This window comes from Sphaeramia orbicularis, chromosome 1 (assembly GCF_902148855.1).
Source record: "Sphaeramia orbicularis chromosome 1, fSphaOr1.1, whole genome shotgun sequence".
NCBI classification, from domain to species: Eukaryota; Metazoa; Chordata; class Actinopteri; order Kurtiformes; family Apogonidae; genus Sphaeramia; species Sphaeramia orbicularis.
Window position 1 is genome coordinate 48,489,085 of NC_043957.1, and position 22,754 is coordinate 48,511,838.

General features: G+C 34.8%; 1 protein-coding gene across 1 annotated transcript in view; it reads right to left on the bottom strand.

The window, feature by feature from the left end:
- The window catches only part of abcg2d (ATP binding cassette subfamily G member 2 (JR blood group)), a 43,368-nt gene extending 21,032 nt beyond the window's left edge, over nucleotides 1-22,336 (bottom strand). Inside the window, exons 1-9 of the mRNA XM_030142813.1 lie at nucleotides 22,288-22,336; nucleotides 17,371-17,588; nucleotides 13,119-13,178; nucleotides 11,945-12,059; nucleotides 10,067-10,219; nucleotides 6,973-7,130; nucleotides 3,941-4,092; nucleotides 2,660-2,761; nucleotides 1,211-1,461 (exon numbers count right to left, since the gene is read on the bottom strand). Of these exons, the coding sequence (XP_029998673.1) occupies nucleotides 1,211-1,461; nucleotides 2,660-2,761; nucleotides 3,941-4,092; nucleotides 6,973-7,130; nucleotides 10,067-10,219; nucleotides 11,945-12,059; nucleotides 13,119-13,178; nucleotides 17,371-17,585 (1,206 nt within the window). The 5' untranslated portion in view covers nucleotides 17,586-17,588; nucleotides 22,288-22,336. The remainder of the gene's footprint in view (nucleotides 1-1,210; nucleotides 1,462-2,659; nucleotides 2,762-3,940; nucleotides 4,093-6,972; nucleotides 7,131-10,066; nucleotides 10,220-11,944; nucleotides 12,060-13,118; nucleotides 13,179-17,370; nucleotides 17,589-22,287) is intronic.
- Nucleotides 22,337-22,754: the final 418 nt, after the last annotated feature.

Genomic DNA, 22,754 nt, shown 5'->3' on the forward strand with positions numbered 1-22,754 from the left:
AATGTTAATATGTTATGTATCTGAACCCTTGTATTATCCTTGAGGTCAATTTGACTCCAGATGAAATCAAAAAACAATAGTTGACTTTTTTTTCTTCATATTTCATGATTTTTCCTAATTTGATGGGAACAACTGATTAAGCATAAAATTACCATGATGATATTTTTTCAATATGCTGAACACATGTTGCATGCATTGGTGTTCCTCTGGGGTCAGTTTGACCCCAAGCTGTTTTATCTGTGTTAAACGTGTCTGTCTGTGTGTGTGACTGAACATCTCCACACCTGCAGGTGCAGAGTTGATGCTTTTGAATTGATCCATAACAGGGGGGTGGGGAAAACAACTATTCCCACCAGAACTTTGATACTTCTCATAGTGTGGGCGTGTGGAAAACAACTTGACTTGTGAACTCCTGCCAAAATGAGGAAGCCAATGTAGGCTGTAGAGTTGATCACATTTAAAGTCTTTCCAATTACACATGCCTCCCCTCTCTAAAATGATCTACTCAAGTATAATATAAATAATTATAATAAACTAAGTGCCTAACACAAAAACTTGGTCAACAATTTGATGTAAATCATTTTCTGGAGGCAAATGTCCCTGGAGTTAGATTGACCCCAAGGGTAAAATGTGTTTGTAGTATTTGAGGATAATAGGAGGGTTAAGGGATTTTAACCATAAACTTTGTCCTTCTTTATCTCAGATGTGGCAGTAGACTTATTCAACTGAGGCTGACAGCACCTTCTGTTTTTTTTTTAAATTAGTCTTCTAATAAGGACGACTAGTCTGAACAGAGTATAATGTAAAAGCATTAGTAACATGAGGTTGAATGTAAATACCACCATGTATTTAAATATCAATGCACATTTCAGACTCAAGTTTAGATACGGGTTGAAAGCAAAAAACCGAGGACGAATGAGTTCTGAATGTACACTGTTGTCCATAAAGTTGGAATTATTTTGTTTTCAGACACATTCCTCTTTTTATTCTTATTTATACACATCAATAATCACCTTTGACCAGGTTTAGTGATTACATACTGAATCCCAGTTGCACTTTATCTATCAATAATAAATCACATTATCACAATCATTTCATGAGAAGAGGAAAAAATATTTCATTCCAACTTTATAGGCAACAGTGTGTGATAAGTGAAAAGACCAGTGTTTTAACCATTCCAGATGTATGATATTTTTGTATATGTGGTTACCTGGGCCACAGATGTTTGAGGATTCAACATGAGGTTCTGGAAAGTCCTCTTGAGCACCCAGTGCAGCTGGTGAAAGAAGGGGCTATTGTAAGTGATGGTGCGGGACTTTGGACGAGAGATGCACGCCTTATCCTGGGCGATGCGTTCAAGCTCAGCCCGGGTGTCGCTGGAATAGCAGCTGTTCCTAAATTCCTCCACCAGACGTTCCTCAATGCTCTGCCTGGAGCTGCCCACATCCTCAAAATCCAAATCTGCCCATGCATACAGGACGCAAAAGACAGAGTGAGTTATTAGAAATAACCATTACAGTGACTAGCAATAATATGATAAAGTATGGAAGTTAGTCATAGTTTGAGGTTTGCATAGTGGGCTACAGTATACATTCAATATATTCCGTCTGCATTCTATAAATGTATTATGCTTAGAAAAAATGTCATGACAGAAATGACAAATGCAGACCCTGGTGCTAAAAGTACTGAAGTCACATTTTTTGACAATTCAAGTTGAGCATATAAACATGTTGTATTCGTTTAGCTAAGTCCACCCTATAAACGTTTTTAACAGAGTTGTTTTGTGACTTCAGTACTTTTAGCACCAGGGTCTTCAAATGTAGTACGTGTTAAACAGCAGAGGCGTGAAACTCATTTTAGTTCAGGGGTCACATACAGCCAATTTGATCTCAAGTGGGCCGAACCAGTAAAATAACATTGGCAAAATAACCAATGCGTACAACCTGAAATGTATTCAGAAAAGGAAGTGCAGTTTCAACAATATTATGTCTCAGCTTAGTATTAACACAACTTAGAGATCATAGTGGATCTAGAAATGCACAAAACATTTAGTAACAGGCAGAATAATGTTAAAATTGTGCTATTTTTTTTCTTCCAGTAATTTCAGATTCTTCATATTTGTTCAGGTTATTCACATTTTATTGTAAAAATGTAAATACTTGTATAATCTAATTTTACTTTTTTCATATTAAACCAAGGAGAAATTTGGAGTTGTCAGTACTTATAAGTTATTATGCTATTATTTTACTGGAGGTCACATCGGGTCCCTGAACTAAAACAAGTTCAACATCCTTGATGCTTAATGTTCTCGGTGCCATTTTTTGCACAAATTCATCTTGTGAGCTGGATCGGACCATTTGGGGAGCCGGTTTTGGCCCTTGGACCATACGTTTGACACTCCTGTTATACAGCTTGCAAAATATGAACACATGAAAAAAAAATTGTCTGTTTGTATAATCAGCTTTCTTTTTGTCTGAACTATCAGTGCCCTTTTTCACTTACTAATATTTTAGTTTGAACTTGCAAAATTATGGACACAGTTTAGTTCTAGTATATTACATATTTAAAAAATTTTGTAAATAAAGCATTTAGAAATCCACTGTAAGACCTTACAAAATCTTGGCTGTAATAATTTTGGTGTGTTTATGAACGTTTTTACCTTCAGAGCCGTGCAGTTTTGTCATAGTTGAGGCAGTCGAGTCCCCATTTATAACATCCAGAAAGAAGTCAGCGGGGTTATTGTGGGGCTCACAGGGATAGCCTTAAACACAAATCACAGTCATCTTTGTTCAATATTAATGCATGTCAATGTGTTTGCTTTTTTCATCTAAAAATATAAATGATTTCTGTATTAACCCATAAAGACCCAGAGCTACTTTTATGGCAGTGACAAAAAATGAATTTTTCTCTCGATTTAGCCTTTCTTAAGTGATTTTTTTTGTTTCATATTTTAATTGAAGTGTATACAAGAGAATTAAAGGTACATACAAATACCAGGGCATGCTGATGTCGGCATTAACCATGTTTGTAAACACCATTACATTTAGATTCGCATTTTTTTTTTTTTTTTTTAACAAATAACAATGAAACCCGACAAACAATAAAATGAAAAGAATACTAAGAAATAGTCTGTTTAAAATAATTAAACTGGTGACATAAACATAAGAAATAAATAAATAAAAATAAATTAAATTAAATTAAAAAAAGGGGGAAAGGGAGAGAACTATATCGTCTCAAAAAAAAAAAAAAAAAAAAAAAAAATCCATAAACGGTTGCCATTTATTGTAGAATTTGTTCAAGTTTCCCCATTTTGAATATCTAATTTTCTCTACTTTTAAAAAGGACATAACCTCACTAATCCATTGTGTGCTGGAAGGGGCTGTTGTGGATTTCCAATTAAGAAGGAGGCGGTGGTTTCTTAAGTAATTTATCACCATTTATTATAATATTATCCTCTTCACTTTGCATTATTTAATTGAAAATCTGGTATTTTCCTCCATTTAATTCACTGATCATGTAAATGTTCATAAATACTCAGATTAAAGTTGAGGGTTATTATATTAGAAACAGAGAAAACTGAAGAAAAAGGGACTTTTGCAGTAAAATATGTCATTAACTGAGCATAATTCAAGTGTCTCCATCTGCTGTCACCAATCAAACTCATGGGTTTTACTGGTGAATCCATGTTGTAAAAGATGACAGTGTTTCCATGTTCACTACGGAGCCTCTGAACGTCCAAATGGGTCATATCTGATGACCATGAAAAGATGACAAACTGTATTTTACACCAATTACTTACATGGATTGATAAGATTAGTGGATTAACAGGTATTAAACAGTTTAGATCAGTAGATGGTTTGGGTCACCAGTGGCTGTTTGGGTCTTTATGGGTTAAACTTTTGATTTCTATTGTGACTATTACTTTAAACAACATAGTCACCAATGTTAGCGAAGTAATCCAAAGCGTTCGGTGCTGGTCCGTGGTACACCATTTTTCCACTGACCAACAATGTCAGAGTGTCGAAAAGTCTGTAGATAGAGTATCGTGGTTGGTGGATGGACATGATTATGGTTCTTCCATGACTGGCCATTCTATGAACAAGACATAGAAAAAATATACAGGATTATTCAAAAAGAATGAACCGATTTCATGAGGCATTGCTTCAATTCTCAAGCATCTTTATAGAATGAGTCAGTGAGCATTTGAAAGAGGAGTTTTCTCAGTTTTGAATGGCTGCCACAGGGGCGCTGTAGTCGCGTCGTTCCTCCGGCAACGTTCAGTTGTTTGTTTACCCTCAGAATGGCAAGTCCTCAGCAAAAGGCGTTCTGTGTTCTCTTTGTGCTTGGCCTGTGGGGTCTCCAGACCTCACTGTGTGTGATTTTTTCTTGTGGGGATATGTAAAAGATTGCGTTTATGTTCCACCGCTACCCACTAACCTCGATGACCTTAAATATTGAATAACATTAGCAATCAACTCAGTGGATTGTGATATGCTGATACGAGTCTGGAAGGAATTCTCTTATCACAGTGATGTTGTCCGTGCTGCAGGTGGTGGCCACATTGAACACTTGTAAGACAGGAAATAAAAGCTGATTGTGAGTAGATTACTTGTGACATGGCTGGGGTATTCTATTGCTTTTCCTTATTAAAATATTGCATAATGATATCGATTAATTCTTTTTGAATAACCCTGTACAGTATATGAAGCACAAATACAGTAAAGTATCCTGTTTATTCTGCTGAAATGATGATAAAATATACCTGAAAGGCCAAAGTATTAGCCTTCTAAACTAAAATAATAGTGTCTTAGGTAAATTAATAGCTCAATAAATTAGACAGGGTTCGTACAGGTGCTTGAAATCCTTGAAAATGCTTGAATTTCAATGTTGTATTTTTTAAGGTCTGAAAAGTGCACTCAGCTCTCAACCACCACCACAGAAGAAAGGCTACACCCCAACACCCTCACAGCCAAAACCCCAACCAGATACCCGCTATGGTAACTTGGGACACTGGTCTCTTCACTCTGACGGGGGAGGGGTGCAACTTCTACCCAAACAGTGCGTTAAGGTGGAAATGTCAGAAATTCAATGTTTTTCTGTGTTTGAACACAAACCAGGATTGTTTTGTTGCTCACCATCAGAGATAATGAACTTCTACTGCTCAAAAAGCATTCATGCTATTGCATTGTCACACAGATGACGTGTGTTGAAGTGAAACATTCAGAGATGTCATGTTTCAAGGTTAAAAAAATATGTATCCAATACTCTTGATATTTTTGGGTGTTTAATTACCTGATTTCATTGGGGTTTGTCTGTTTGTTTGTCTGTTAGCAAGATAACTCAACAAATTATGGAGGGATTTTGATGAAATTTTCAGGAAATGTTGATACTGGCAAAAGGAACAAATGATTAAATTTTGGTGGTGATCGGGGTGGGGGTGGGGGGCTGATCTGCCTTGGTGGAGGTCTGCGCTCTCCAAGTGCTTTTCTAGTTCTTTTTAAATTTGCATTTTATTTATTTTTTGTCTACTAATTGCGGTATTTCTATGAAATTGAGTACTTTAACCATTAACTGACATCTCAACCATTTGGTAGAGGTCAATATTTTAGAAACCACAGGGTCTGTTGAAAAAAAAAAAAAAAAAAATCATTGATTGTTGTTATTACCCGAGGGAATAAGAAATGCAAACAAAATTTTTTTTTCATCAGGTTTTTCTTGGTGGGGTGGTTAAAGGGTTAAGTGCTTGAAAGTGTTTGCAATTCTAACTCTGTGATGTGATTTATTTATTCATTTTTAATATTAACTCTGCCAGGTTAGATACCTAGCCAAAGCTACTTACAGAGAGGTGATACATTTTGAAAAATAAAACTTTATGTCAAAAAAGATAATTAGCTGGTGCTCTCAGCTCGACTCCAGGTACATTTTTATCTTATTCTTTGGATCAGTGTGAGTGTGTCTGAAGAACAAGTGGCCTCCCTTTATTTGGATAAAACTTTGTGCTCTCTTTTAATTTCAGAATTTTTGCTACCATGAAACATAATTTTAGATGTTTGTAGCATAACACAATGTACATCATTGTGATAAAAAGTGAAAAAAATAATCATGAGTACATGTATTCCTGCAGATATATATTTTACTCCAGTGATAAGGTGCTGTGCTGGAAATTTTTTAAAATGACCCTTAAAAGTGCTTGAAAAGTGCTTGAATTTGACCTTGGAAAATATGTTTGAGCCCTGATTAGAACACACCCACTTAGATATTTCAATTAGTTTGATGATCGGGTTTGCCAAGTGGCCTTTGTGTGTGTGTCTCGGGAATCACACAAAATCCGGAAAGAGCTGACAGTTGCAGTTTGACATACTTATGTATTTTTGGTCAAGGAAGACAATAGCAGAAACAGCGAGTAGATAGAACCAATATTTTGGGAGATATTAGTAATTTTGTAATACAATAGCCTTACAGTCACGTTACTATGCCCAGAATGCTTTGGCGGTGACTGCTGGACAAATGCGGTACAGCATGCACAAATACACAACAGCATAAAAACGGCCACATCTAGAACCCCTGGATCCCCACGGGTATGAAATAATTGCTTAAGCCTAATATTCCGTGATCTCTGTTCTTATTTAGACATTTAGCCCTTTTTCCTTGATATTCGGTTCTGTAATTACAAGATCTTCACCAGTTTGTGTTTTGTGGTGGGTTGGGGATTGATATTGCTATTGTTTTTTTCTTACTCCACATGATCATTACTGTAATAACTTATGAAAAAAAAAAGAACAGTATCAGTACCCACTACATCCACCACAGTGTATTACAGTACTATATTCTTCTTTATTATGGAAAAAATGAGGGGTTTATAGTACTGATAAACACCAGCATGTGTGTCTATGTGTGTATATGAATACCGTTGACCAAAGACATTCTCTGAATGTAATCCATAAAGTAAATCAGTTCAAGTGTCCTGGTCACCTTTTCAGCAGCAGCAGCACAGAGTTAGCGGTGCTAGCATCCAGTCCTGTTGTGGGTTCATCCAGAAAGAGGACAGACGGGTCAATAATCAGCTCCATGCCAATGCTTGTCCTTTTCCTCTCTCCTCCAGAAATCCCCCTGGTCATCTGAGTGCCCACCTTGGAGGAAAAGTACACGTTTTCAATATATTACTCAGTGTGCTAGTCATATGTTTAAGTACAGTCTAAAGGAGGGATGTCCAACATGCAGCACACCCAAGGGTCTAATTGTAAAAATGCAGAAATTACACTGAAGACATAAGCAATCAAGGATGTCAAAATCAGTTTAGTTCAGGTTCCACATACAGAACAATATGATTTCAAGTGGGTTAGACCAGTAAAATAATAGACAATGGCTACTACCGCAGAACTGGCACAAAATATCACTTTGTTTATTGCCACAGACCAATCAAATGTTAGCCTTTGTACTACAGCCAGTCATGGATACTGTTACATGAACTCATTTGCCTCTTGTTTTTTTATTTATTTTTTTTTTACTCATTATCCTCTTGTTGCCACAGTACTGTGGTGATATAAAGCGATACTTCAGTGCATTCGTTTGTGCATTTTGCTACCAAAGTACTGTGGCAATTGATGGAAAAAACAACAAATTAGTGATAGTATATAGTATAGAATAGGAATTATTGCCCTTATTATTGCTTATTCAGCACTCTGAACGTTGTCCCAGTGGCTGATTTATATCATTATATCAGTGTTGAATATATCTACCAGCACTGACACCCCCTGTTTGAAAATCTTAGAGAAAAAAAAAAAAAAAAAGATACTCCAACCAGGAGTTAAACACGAGTTTTTCACGTCCCAGTCTGATACATTACCAAGTCAACTAATTATCTGCTGTGTTTCAGGAGGAACTATTTACTATCTGTTTGCCTTGGTACTTTTACAGGACGTAAGTTAGCAGTCTAGACATGATATAATGAGGGTGCTGATGGGCTCTGTGGTAAGAGACAAACAGATATTTTGTGCCACACTACTGTGTCAATAGCCACTACGAAATAATAATATAATAACCTATAAATCATGACAACTCCAAATTTTTGTCTTTATTTTCGTGTCAACCCCGTCCCTCAAACTTATACATACAGTCAGCAACAATGGGAACGCCCACTAACGTCACATCTGGTTTGAGCCAAGGGGGAAAACAAACCGGTCTCTGTTATTAGCCATAATGCCTGATTTACTGTGTGCCCTTTTTCACCGCAAATAAACCAAAAAAATCACCAATTAAAGTTTTACATTTTACCAAATAATAAAACAGAACCACAAAGGAGGACAAAATGGCTTCAAGCTATCAGAAGAGAGGACGAGTTTGGCAGATTATAATGGGACCCAACAACAAAACTGCAGTCAGCACTTCATTTCAGGTCAGTTTAATGGAATGTAAACCATTTCCAAACAATCGTAGACTATGTCAGGAGTATCAGGAATATTAGATTAATTGTTTAAACGCTACTGAACTTTGCACTACATTTGTAATTTGTGTCGATTTCCTCCTAACATGTACAAAAGTACACATTCAGTAACTAAGTAGAAGTACAGATACTTGTGTAATAAAGTCTGGTAAAAGTAAATGTACTGATTAAAGTTCTTTACTGTGTATGGTATATGTAAAAAATAAGTGCTGTCTCTGAAATGGACTCCAAGCATAAAATCAAACATAGCCCTGTGAAGGACATTTGTATTGCCTGTTTCTGTGCAAAGCTAAAAGAACCTCATGTCATATTGGACCATCAACAACATTAATTAACATTAACTCGTCTGTTTAATTCATTATATCTATAGTGAAAGTGATATAGTGACTCCATTAAGTAGTAGAAGATGTGTGGAAATGACACTTCAGGTCACTGAGTTGAATCGTTGGCCCAGTCTTTTAAAAACGTATAGAAAACACTCCAGTCCAAGTGTGTTTAATTTTTTGTTATATCGATCCTTGTCAGATGGCAATAGTGATTCAAAGTACATCTTGTTTGTGTTAGCAAAACAAGTTGAAATTCTGCATTTTTTTATATTATAGCGAATGGGGGGATGGATTGTTTTCCCTCTTGGATTTCCCCACCCCCAGCTGTGATGTTGTTGGTGATTGTACCTATTGCTGATGTCATCATGTCTATGCATGTGCTAATGTCAACATATCAATTTCCTCTATATATGTACCAAGTTGGAAGTAAATTGAAACAAAATTGATGTTTTTATAGATATGTGAAATTTTGCCTATTATAAGTAAATGGGAGACGAAAAAAGATTTTTAAAATTTCCTAAAAAATCTTAACTTTGACCTACTTTTCCAAAAATGTAATTACATCCGTTCTGGGTCACTGGCAATGTATAAATCCAATTTGGAATGAATTCAACTGATGGTTTTGCTGCTACACACATCTGAAATTTCGAACATTATAGGGAAATGGGGAAAAAAAAAGATTTTAAAAATTCATAAAAAATTTTAACTTTGACCTACTTTTCCCAAAATGTAATCACATCTGTTCTGGGTCACTGGCAATCTATAAACCCAATTTGGTATGAATTCAACTTATAGTTTTGCAAAGAAACAAACCAAACCAAAAACAATACCCCTTGCCTTAATAACATAACCAACTATATACAACCTGAATAGTCTTAAGAAACATAAGCGCAATTTAATGATATTCTTCCTGTTATTAAATATTTTGTGTATTTGTAGATCCACTGTGATCTGTAAGTTGTAATGTACATGTATAAACAATAAGCTGAGGCATAATATTTTTAAAACTGCATTTATTTTTCTAAAGAAATTTCAAGTTGTTCATGGTTGTTTGTGTTATTCAGATTTTTTAAAAGATAGTTTGTATATGTGAAGATTTTTATAATCAAATTTACTTTTTACACTTTAAAACAAAGAGAAAAGTTTGGATTTGTCATTTTTATCATTAATAATAATATTATTATATAGTCATTTTACTGGCCCTTGAGCTCATACTGGGTTGTATGTGACACCTGAAATAAAATGAATTTGACCGCCCTGGTCTAGATGAATAATGCAGATATGTATGATTATGTACCATGGCGTCTGCCACCTTGGTCAGACCCAGTTCTCTGATGAGGTGATTAACTCGAGCCTCCTTCTCGTTTTGCGGCACCGACCTGGGCAGACGCAGCGCTGCTGAAAAACGCAGATTCTCCCTCACAGTCAAGGTGCCCATGACCACATCCTCCTATGAAGGGATAAGAGCAGACCGTGAGTAGAGGTTTGAGGTATCTGTATTTTACTTCACTTAAGTACACTGGACATGGGGACATTCACATCAAGATCAACCTACATAGAAACATAGAAACGATGGCAATGGTGCAGATCAGTTATGATAAACATGACACGATGACAATGACATAACAGATGTAATAAGACCCGACAAGATGAAAACAGATAAGTGACATAAGAAGACTGAAATGGAGAAAAGGATTCAATTCAATGAAGTAGCAATGAAAATGAAATCATTTTTTCTTTTTTTTTTTAAATTATTATTTATTATATACAAGATATGAATACCACTGTAGTCACTGATTTTGTGGTTTTGTGGCAAATATGTTCATTTTAATTAGTTTGGTTCAATATTGCATACATTATAAAATACCATAAAAATAAATAAGAGGAAAGCAATCTGAGCTGTTAATGCAATGTTTTTCAACCTTGGGGTCAAGACTTCATGTGGGGTCGCCTGGAATTCAAATAGGGTCGCCTGAAATTTCTAGTAATTGATAAAAAAAAAAAAAACAACAACCAAAAAACAACCAACAAAACCTTCCCAATAAAAATATATGGTGAGTTGACAGAGACAATCCTAATACATAAAAGACATGACAAACTGTGAAGCTGAAACTGAAGCACTGTGGTACTGTTTATCTGTCAAATGTTCATTGTGGTCAGTTTCAGATGCTGCAGCTCTTTCATAACTCATAGTTTGAATTCTTGTTTGTTCAGTATTAATTGTCAGCCTTGTCAATCCAAGCTGGACTGACTGTACATATCCTGACCAAGGAAAATCAAATTCTCACTTTGTGCAGTAATCTACACCTGGCTTTTCTGCCTCCGTCCATAATAAAATACATTATATAGACTAAATGTCCTCTAAAATTAACCTGTATTTGAAACATAGTATAGCAAACTATTACAGGATCAAAAACACATTATTTTTAGCAAAAACAAAAAAAAATGTCTCAGTTTTGAATATCTGGGGTCGCCAGAAATTTGTGATGTTAAAATGGGGTCATGAGCCAAAAAAGGTTGGAAACCACTGTGTTAATACATAAGATTGAAAGAACAAGAAAGACATGACAAGTCAAAGAAAGTTACTTGAATGATTAAACAGTCTTCACATTATATAAACACATTGTTGTTGATAATGTTGTAATAAAATATTTGTAGTTGTTCTCATGAACAGTTTGTGACAATGTGATTTATTGTTGATAAAGTGTAAGTGGGACTCAGTGTGTAATCACTGAACCGGGTCAAAGGCCATTACTGATGTGTATAAATAAGAATAAAAATAGGAATGTATCTGAAAACAAAACTATTCTAACTTTATGGACACTTTATGGGTGTATAACACAAGGTTTAGTTAAATTTGCAATAGGTTGTAGAAATATCCTTCAATCCTACTTGTAATTTGAGTACATTTCCAAGCCTGTACTCTTCCATTTTTACTGCAGTAAAGAACCAGTACTTCTACTTTGAGTCTCTCTGAGGTATGTGTACTTCTGATGGATTACAGAGCGTATACTTCTGCCACCTATAGATAAAAGCTCAAGGTCAAAGGTCAGATTATAACATTTGCAGTGTCATCTTGTCCTGTCTTGCTGTATTTTGAGAAATCTCACTTTACAGAACCAAGAGTTAAAACCACTGGTATTCTGTGTGTAAAATGTTTCTAATTCAGATGTACCTGCACTACATAACCAGAGAGGCACTTGAAGTTTGGAGGTTGTGGAGCGCCATCAATCAATACTTCTCCTGAGAGGCCTGAAGGATCCTTCCTCGCAGCCAGAATATCCAAGAACCTTTAGAGAAATATTAGAATTATCAATCAATCAATCAATCAATCAATCAATCAGTCCTTCCTTTCCTTGTGCCAGTATCAACATATCCCGAATTTTTTTTTTAGTTATCTTGCTAGAAGACAATCAAACAAACAAATTAGAAAATCACTTGAAGAGCACAGACCTCCACCAAGGCAGATCAGTCCCCCCCCCATCACCACCAAAATTTAATCATTTGTTCCTTGTGCTAGTATCAGTATTTCCTGAAAATTTCCTGAAAATCCATCCATAACTTTTTGAGTTATCTTGCTAACAGACAGACAAACCCCGACGAAAACATAACCTCCTGACTAAAAAACCCTTGTTGTCTATCTGTTTATTTCCGATGATTTATTTAATGTGAAGATTTATAGTACTTGAAATGTCTTATTGTTGTTTGCTTATGTACCATGTATTGCTCTGTTTTTTTTTTTTTTTGTCTGTTTAAATTTTTAATTCTGCAATCTTTGTCTTTAAAGTCCGCCCAGTCATGTGACCTCTCTCTATACATAGGAGGATCCATATGGGTGGGATTCTTATATCAGCCCTGATGAAGGCCCATAGGCCGCAACGCATCAACTATAGATTTTCACTTGTTTGGCCATTCTGAAATAAAGACTTTTTAATCTCAGCCCTACTCTGAGTGCCTCAGTTCCTACAAGCAACTAGTATTTGGATCCCAACACTGATGAGCACCAGAAGCAAGGAAAGAAGACCAACGATACCCACACAGCACTCCAGGCTCGTGTTTTTTGAAAACATACCCTCCTTGGCGGAGGTAATCAATCAATCAATCAATCAATCAATCATTTTTTAAAAATTTCTAAAGCTCTTTTCAACAACCATTGCTGTACAACAGAAGAATAAAGGTAAAAGCATCACAAATACATAACAATAACAACAATAAAGTGCATTTTCCCAATTAAAACAAACAAAATACCACAGTACTGAGTGTCAAAGGCCATTCTGAACAGATAGAATTGTTAAGTTATCTCTATTACTAGCGCATGTGATTGTTTTAGAGAAAACTGAGGTACTCACGAAGACTTTCCACTCCCAGTTGGACCGAGAATAGCATTGAGCCCAGGTCTCATTATTCCACTGCAAGACAAAAACCATTTCATGGACGTGAGACATTTATGTGAGTTCTAATCATTTCTAAGGTTAATTATCCAAAGCTCCCTGTGAACACAATGACTTTATGATAAGAAAAGGGAGAGGCCTGGTGGATTTCTTTGGCCTTTTAAAGTCACAAAGCTTAGAAATTCAATCAATCAATCAAATTGTATTTATATAGTGCCACATCATAACAAAAGTTATCTCACGACACTTCACATTTAGAGCTGATCTAAGCCAGACTCTTACAGAATCATCCAGGAACGAACACTTGGTGACAGTGGCAGGAAAAACTTCCTTTTAACAGACACTTTAATTAAATTAGATCATTTTCTTTAACCTCCTGAGAATCAGGAAAATAAAGGTTTTAGCTTTTTTTTTTTTTTTTTACTTTTTCTTTTTTACATTAAATAATTGCCTTCATTGCAAACAGAATAATACAACAGTTTATTTCAGATGTATTTTTTTTATGCCACATGCTTTTTGCAATGAACAGCATTTATTTAATCTATTCATTTAAACTAAAGCTGTGCAACTTTTGTCCCCTACAAAGGACAAAAGTACACGCTGCAAAATATTTGGTTTCTACCACGATTAAAAAAAACCCAAACAAACTTAGATTTAGAAGTGGTAGATAATTTTTAATTTCTTATTTTAAGTGTTCGTACATCTATAGACATGCTTATTTCTAGATTTAACTATCTTAATTCAAGAAATCTTGTCAAATGCAATTATCTTGCTGCATGGACAGATATCTCACTTGTTTTGAGTACCTTTTTCCTCAGATTTAATGTTTCTCTCTTGTTTTTAGACAAATTTGGTATGAATTCAACCAATAGTTTTGCTGCTAGAGTGTTAACAAAGAAACAAACCAAACCAAAAACAATACCTCTTGCCTTAATAACATAACCAACTAGAAAAGCACTCAGAGAGCACAGACCTCCGCCAAGGCAGATCAGTCCCCCTATGATCACCACCAAAATTTAATCATTTGTTCCTTGTGCATCTATAGACATGATTATTTCTAGATTTAATTCAAGAAATCTTGTCAAATGTAATTATCTTGCTGCATGGACAGTTATCTCACTTGTTTTGAGTACCTTTTTCCTCAGATTTAATGTTTTTATCTTGTTTTTAGACACCCCTTTTTTTTTTTGCATTTTAGTGCATTGCTGGGTCTCAGTAGGTTAAGGCACATTTCCAGAAGATTTCCCCTCTTAGTCAAATAAATTTCAGGAAATAATGAACATTTGACTGCAGAAATCTAAAACTGAAATGTACTGCAGCATAAAACATTTGAAAAGAATTCAAGAGCAAATCCTCCAACTTCAGAGAGAGCACTTACTTTGACAATAGCAGCAGGAAAAAACACTGATATAAAACAGCACTAACAGATGGAATAAAAGCCTGGCAGCGGATCACGTGATGGTGTTTAATTCGTTTCCCTGGCAGACTGCTCTTTACTTCATCAGAGAGATTATATGCAGGAAACCATACTTAATATCATATAATTAACACAGAGGCAGGAAAAGGACCAGAAAGTTGTGTGAAATGATTCATTGCTCCATGGGAAATGTCAGGTGGATTTAGGGGCTCTTCCACTATTGTCCACTACTTCAGATAAAACTACAAACTAAGTAACTGTAGCAAGAGAACATGTACAACAGCTGGATAAAATTGAGTTTTCTGACAGGTTAAGAAAAGACTCATCACTTGTGTGAAACTATGCCGAATACGTTTGAGTGAATAAGCATAATAAGAACTTCATGTGATGTTTATGTTGAGGTTAAATTTGGAAAATAAACTTGAAAAATATCCATTATGTGAAAACCTTGGTTACAGACAAATAATTTGTAACTTTAGAACAAACAACACTAGGATCCTTAAAGTCAAGGGTTTGGAAAGAAGTCTGAGAGTCTGTCATTTGTGCTGTAATGGTTGTGTGGGAGATGAATCCATGTTTTATTTGAATGTACTAATGTGTAGGTTGTTGAATTAAAGTAATAGTATTTGCCAGAATACTACTGACAGCATGCATCAATGTCTAAACTTGTAGTGCTTTTATAATCTAAACAACCAAAAAAATCCATGAACTAGAAGCACTCGGAGAGCGCAGACCTCCGCCAAGGCTGATCAGTGGCCCCCCCCCGTGGGCCCCCCCACCCCCGATCACCACCAAAATTTAATCATTTCTTCCTTATCCCATTTCCAACAAACCCTGAAAATTTCATCAAAATCTGTCCATAACTTTTTGAGTTATGTTGCACACTAACGGACAGACAAACAAACAAACAAACAAACAAACAAACAAACCCTGGCAAAAACATAACCTCCTTGGCGGAGGTAACTAGAAGCACTTGGAGAGCGCAGACCTCCGCCAAGGCTGATCAGTGGCCCCCCCCATGGGCCCCCCCACGCCAAGAAGGTTATGTTTTTGCCAGGGTTTGTTTGTTTGTCTGTCTGTCTGTCTGTCTGTCCGTTAGTGTGCAACATAACTCAAAAAGTTATGGACAGATTTTGATGAAATTTTCTGGTCTGTGCCCCCCCCCCCCCCCCCCCCGTGGGCCCCCCCACCCCAGATCACCACCAAAATTTAATCATTTCTTCCTTATCCCATTTCCAACAAACCCTGAAAATTTCATCAAAATCTGTCCATAACTTTTTGAGTTATGTTGCACACTAACGGACAGACAAACAAACAAACAAACAAACCCTGGCAAAAACATAACCTCCTTGGCGGAGGTAATTAGGCACCTTTTTGAAAAGGGTTTTAGCTCTTTTTCAATGAATTTTGTTATTAGTGAATGTATATTATTATTACCTCCGCCAAGGAGGTTATGTTTTTGCCAGGGTTTGTTTGTCTGTTTGTTTGTTTGTTTGTTTGTCTGTCCGTTAGTGTGCAACATAACTCAAAAAGTTATGGACAGATTTGGATGAAATTTTCAGGGTTTGTTGGAAATGGGATAAGGAAGAAATGATTAAATTTTGGTGGTGATCGGGGGTGGGGTGCTTGTGCTCCATACCATGTATTTGGTGGTGAGCAAAATAAAAAAATGAAACTGAAATGAAGAAATGAAAATAACAAAATTAACCCATAAAGATTCAGTGCTACTTTTGTGGCAGTTTCCAAATGATTTTTTTTCTCTCTGTTTAACCTTTCACAATTAATTTATTCCCATTTATTAAGTAAGGCAAACATCAAAGATGCTTTTTTTAATGTTTGACCTTTCATGTTTAACCTTTCATAAATGATTCATCACCATTTATTATAATATTATCCTCTGTATTTTGAGTTTTTTCAGAGAAAATCATGTATTTTCCTGTATTTAATTCACCGATCATGTAGATGTTCATAAAAGTTCAGATTAAAGTTGAAGGTTAATATTTCAGAAACAGAGAAAACTGAAGAAAAAGTGACTTTTTCAGCAAAGATATCATTAACTGAACATAAACCAAGTGTCTCCATCCACTATCATGTATCATATTCCATGGGTTTTACTGGTGAATCAATGTTGCGGAAAGATGACGGTGTTTCCACGATAACTACGGAGCCTCCGAACGTCCGAATAGGTCATATCTGATGACCATGAAAAGATGAAAAACTGCATTTTACACCAATTATTCACATGTATTGATAAGATTAGTGGATCAACAGGTATTAAACATTTTAGATCCGAAGATGCTTTCGGCTGTTTGGGTCTGTCAGGGTTAAAGTCGATCTAAAGCTGCTTGTGAGTTCTTGTGGAAAGAATAACTCAACCATTCAATGATCATCTCTTCTATGGAGTAAATATCCTGCCAAAACCTAACAAACAAACAAAACAGCTGGAAGAATTTGCACAGAAAACCAAAAATAACAAGCAGAAACATTTACACATGCTTTACAATAATTAAATCAAAGCAAAATCAATTATAAATTCAAGATCCATTTACAGAAGAAAATGAGCAACGACATACTTCTTTAAAAAATTAATAAAATAAATAAATAAATAAATAAACTAAAATAAATAAATTTTAAAAATAAAATAATAAATAAATAAATAAATAAAAGAGCAACGACATACTTATTGAATGATGTTTTCTAATAGTCAAAGCAACTAACTGCTTCGAAAAACACATAAAAAAGGAAGATATAAACTCTAAAAAAGTGTGAACTACAGTAGGTTTGAACACTGACTTGAGGTCCTGCAGTATTTCCCGGACGCTGGTTTTCCTTTTGCAGAAGAGCCCGTTCTTCAGCTGCACTTTGTACTGGATGTTATGGAAGCTCACTGTGGATCCACATGGTTTCGTGTCCTGGTCTATGGTTGTCACAACCTTTGACCTGGCCATCCCATTGGCACCTATGTCTTCTATCATCGCAATGTTGATGTGATTGGCTTTCTCCATCATCCTCTGCAGCAAGTCAGAAAAGCAGGGGATCTATTTTACCCACCGTCTATCATATACAGTCACGGAAAAATTATTAGACCATCAAAAGTCACCAAAAACAATGGTTATGCAATCAAGTACTAACTCCTGTGTGTATCATGTGACTAAAACAGACAGAAAAGAAAACATGGAATGTCTAAAAGCACTGTTTTTGTCAGTACAATGCCATAGATACTGATGTAAGAACTTAAGTGATTTTGGTTATTATCAAGAAAACATGGAAAATGGATAGATATCAGCTCTGAAATTAAACTCTTTTGTGCTATTTTTGTTGTTATCATTATATTTGTCCAAACAAATGTACCTTTAGTTGTACCAGGCATTAAAATGAACAAGAAACTGAAGAAAACAAGAGTGGTCTAATATTTTTTTTCCGCGACTGTATGTAATGAGAGTGGATAAACTGATGTGTGAAAAACATAAAATCTGTATGAACTGTATGTAGACAAACCAGAAAATAAGTGGTGCAGCATAAAAATTGTGAGAAAACAAGCCTGGTTTATTTATTTTGTATTTTTTTCAGTAAAGTTGGTCTCTTTTTTTCAAAGATTTAAAGTAACGTAGGTCAAAATAACTGCACAGATGTAAAGTTTTGTTTTATAGTTTTAGTTTTGTTATGTATAGACTTTATCTGAATATTCATTCTTTTTACAACTTTTTACTCCCTTCATATACTTTGTACTCCTCACATCAAATTATTTCTGAAGTCCTTATCATTTTACCAGGACTTATTAATTAAAAAAAAAAAAAAAATTGTGCATCATTGTACAGCTAAGGGATGGGACAAGATTATCTCTGTGGGTGTCCATCTGTATACACAAGCAAATGCAACAAAATGAAAATGCAACAAGACAAAAGACAGGACAAATAGATAATATACGATATAAAACATGCAACCAGTGCCACTGAGACTGGAAAAGAGATAACATGAAACTAAAGTTGTTATTTCAGGAGTCATTATAATCGGTAATACCCACTTTACACCATTATTAATGAGTTTAACCCTTTAAACCCTAAGCCTAAAATGGTTCCCCTGGACTTTTTTTTTTATCTTATTTTGACTAAAAGGTTAGAAAATATGTTGTGATTGAGTCCTTTTTGGCCATTTTTCCAAAGCGCATTTTTTTTCCTGATCTTTCAAAATCTGTTTATTTATAATCGCATTTATCGACGGTTTACTAATTGATTACTTGACTATTTATTTTCATTGTGTTTTTTTTTTTTTTTTTTGACTAAAAGGTTCGAAAATATGTTGTGAGTGAGTCCTTTTTGGCCATTTTTCCAGAGCGCATTTTTTTCCTGATCTTTCAAAATCTGTTTATTTATAATCGCATTTATCGACGGTTTACTAATTGATTACTTGACTATTTATTTTCATTGTGTTTTTTTTTTTTTTTTTTTTGACTAAAAGGTTCGAAAATATGTTGTGAGTGAGTCCTTTTTGGCCATTTTTCCAGAGCGCATTTTTTTCCTGATCTTTCAAAATCTGTTTATTTATAATCGCATTTATCGATGGTTTACTAACTGATTACTCAACTGTTTATTTTCATTGTGAGTTTTTTTTTTTTTTTTTTTTTTTGACTAAGAGGTTAGAAAATATGTTGAGTGAGTCCTTTTTGGCCATTTTTCCAAAGCGCATTTTTTTCCCCGATCTTTCAAAATCTGTTTATTTATAATCGCATTTATCGACAGTTTACTAATTGATTACTTGACTATTTATTTTCATTGTGGTTTTTTTTTTTGACTAAAAGGTTCGAAAATATGTTGTGAGTGAGTCCTTTTTGGCCATGTTTCCAGAGCGCATTTTTTTCCTGATCTTTCAAAATCTGTTTAGTTATAATCTCATTTATTGACGGTTTACTAACTGATTACTTTTGACTGTTTATTTTCATTGTGAGTTTTTTTTTTTTTTTGACTAAAAGGTTAGAAAATATGTTGTGAGTGAGTCCTTTTTGGCCATTTTTCCAGAGCGCATTTTTTTCCCGATCTTTCAAAATCTGTTTATTTATAATCGCATTTATCAGTGGTTTACTAACTGATTACTTAACTGTTTATTTTCATTGTGTGTGTTTTTTTTGTTTTTTTTTAATCAATTCAACAACTTCTGTAAAGCCCTGTGTGGTGACTTTGTTGTGATTGGGCTCTATGAATAAAACTGAATTTCCAGTTTACTGTATATTATAATTCTAGTAAAATGCCTTCTTTTCCAGCTTCTAGTACAGGCGTAAGTGAAATTACTGAATTGACCCATAAAACCTATAAAGCGTAATATCTCAGGTTTCAGAAACCGTTGGAATTTTTCCACTTGCACAAACAGTGAGAGAGTTAAAGCCATCCAAACTGAGCGATGACATCAGGTTTTACAGAGTTAAATGACAAAGTGATTCTTGGCAAAGTATATTTTAATTACACAATGACCCAGAGTTGTTCTGATGCCATGTAAACCAAACTCACATGTTCATGTCAGTCTGCTAAAGAAGAACTCATTTAAACTTTAGAAATGTTTAACAGATAATATGTGAGCTGTTTGCTTTGGTTGAATGTGATGGAAAGCATTTTTTCAAGTTAATTTTAATACACGAACAAAGAAGATTTTGACTTCGATGATACACCTGAACATGATGTTTTTATGTCAGTGACAAAATTATAAGCAGTGCCATAACTGTAATAATACTAACAAAATGACTTTTTCACTGTTTTATGGTGAGAGTAGCTACAAAGCTACCACGTAGTAATAATAATAATAATAATAATAATAATAATAATAATAATGATAATAATAATAATAATAGTAGCTTTATTTATATAACACCTTTAAAAATGAAGTTTACAAAGTGCTTTGACAGACAAAGCAGAAGGCACAACAGAAGGATACAAGATGCAAGTAAAGACACTAAAAGAGAAACAACGCAATAAAGGAGATATGTACTGCAAATGCAAAAACATGACACTTTGAATAAATTAAGTGATTCAGAGTAAAGAGGGCAGGGATAACGTAACATGATGCTGTCAAATCAATGCAAAAATGAAGGAGTGAGATAAAACAACATCATGTATGAGAATATAAATTAATAGTCAAGCAAGATAAAATTAAAATTTAGTTAAAAAGAGATAAAAGTGTGATTTGTGTTGAAATAAAAATAACATATTTGATATTATAGAAGCACCATAACTTACACCTTTACTCTGAAATTTGATGAGGTTTGCTCAAGTCAAATATCATAGATTGTACATTGTCGTATATTGATTTTTATTTGCGTCAGATCTAACAACTCTCTGTGGAAATGCTAGCAGTTGTTGTAAATCCAAATCTAAATTGATGAAATACTTATACAAATAGCAAATTTCTTTATTCTTTTTATATTTTATGTTCTACAGGTGCATATTTTCTGTTTTCTGTCTTGCCTACACTTGTGTTTTTGTATTTGCTGCTGTCAACTGTGCAATTTCCCCACTGTGGAATCAATAAAGTCTTATCTTTTCTTTTTTTCTTTTTTTTTTAACTTTATTTTTATTGTTATTGTTTGATTTCTGTACATTACAAAACAAACAAAAGGGACATCTGGGATACATTGACCATAATAAACCTTTGTGACTAACAATTGTTTTAAGTAATGTGACGCTGAAATGAAAATTGTCCATTTCTCCCATTTATCATGACACTGTTCTTCTTGAATCCTCAATCTGTGGATCAGAATCTCTATCTCAAATATTCCATTCACTTTTTGTATCCAGTCGTTAGTTGTAGATGGTTCTAATCTGCACCATTTTTTTTTTATAATAGCCTTTTTACAGGCTGCTAATAGTATTTTAAACAAATATCTATTGTTTTTTCTTACATTATTCCCAATAATACATCACCAAACATGTTTTAGGAATTGCATAACCCAATATCTGAACAATTATTGAATATACATTACCCCAGAATGATTCAAGTTTAGGACATACCCGAAAGACATGAGCATGATTTACACCGACATATCCACATTCTCTCCAACAAGATTAAACTCTGGATACATATTTAGCTGTAATTTTAGGTGTTATGAAAAATCGAATTATATTTTTCCAGCAATGTTCCCTCCATGTTCTTGAAGAAATGGTTGACTGTTGAGTTCTCCAGATATTGATCCATTCCTCCTCTGAGACACACATTCCTAGTTCTTTTTCCCATTTCTGTTTCACTTATCTTATTGTATCGTATCGTATCTTATCTTACCTTAAATGATTCAGAATTAGGTTTAATAGATAAAAAAAATACACAATAATGGGTAGTAGTTCATGTTTCATAATAAAACAAAAATACACTCTGCATGCACCTTTCAAACTTTAAGGATTAATCACCCATCTATTAACATGTGACTGGATATTTAAACATTCCAAATAGTTTCGTGGTTCATTATTTGATATCAACACTTCTACTGACCCAAGTCATATTATGAAGGTGCAGAAAAAGGTTAAAAGTATTTCCACAACACGTGCATGTTTTAACAGAAGTTCAGGAACTAATCACTGAAGCTGTTTAACTACAATCCAATCAGAAAATTCACTTTATCAAAACATTCAGTCAAAGATGAGATTAAGTTTGATTTAGGTTCCTTAAATGTTAATGAATGATTTCCTCAGTGTGATCATCTGCAGTAATTTTCTTATTTTTATTACTTACAGAGCAGTGAGAGCAGGAGAAAGCAGCCGGCGTCTGGTCGTCTGCAGCCTTCAGGGACTGAGTAACATCAGCTCATGACAGCGGAGACAGGTGCCTAACCATCCAACCGCACAGTCAGCTCAGATCCCACAAAGCCGTCTGCTGCTTTAACCCTTTAACTACCGCCTCCTCAAAAACAAGAAGGATTCAACTGAAAACTAGAAAAGCACTCGGAGAGTGCAGACCTCTGCCCAGGCAGATCTGCCCCCCCGATCACCACCAAAATTTAATCATTTGTTTCTTGTGTCAGTATCAACATTTCCTGAAAACTTCATGAAAATCTGTCCATAACTTTTTGAGTTATCTTGCTAACTAACCAACAAACAAACTAACAAACAAACAAACCCTTGCAAAAACATAAGGTAATAAGATATTGTTATAAGCTACAGGTGGATCAAATTGGAGGCTAATCAGAGTCGTTTTGAATT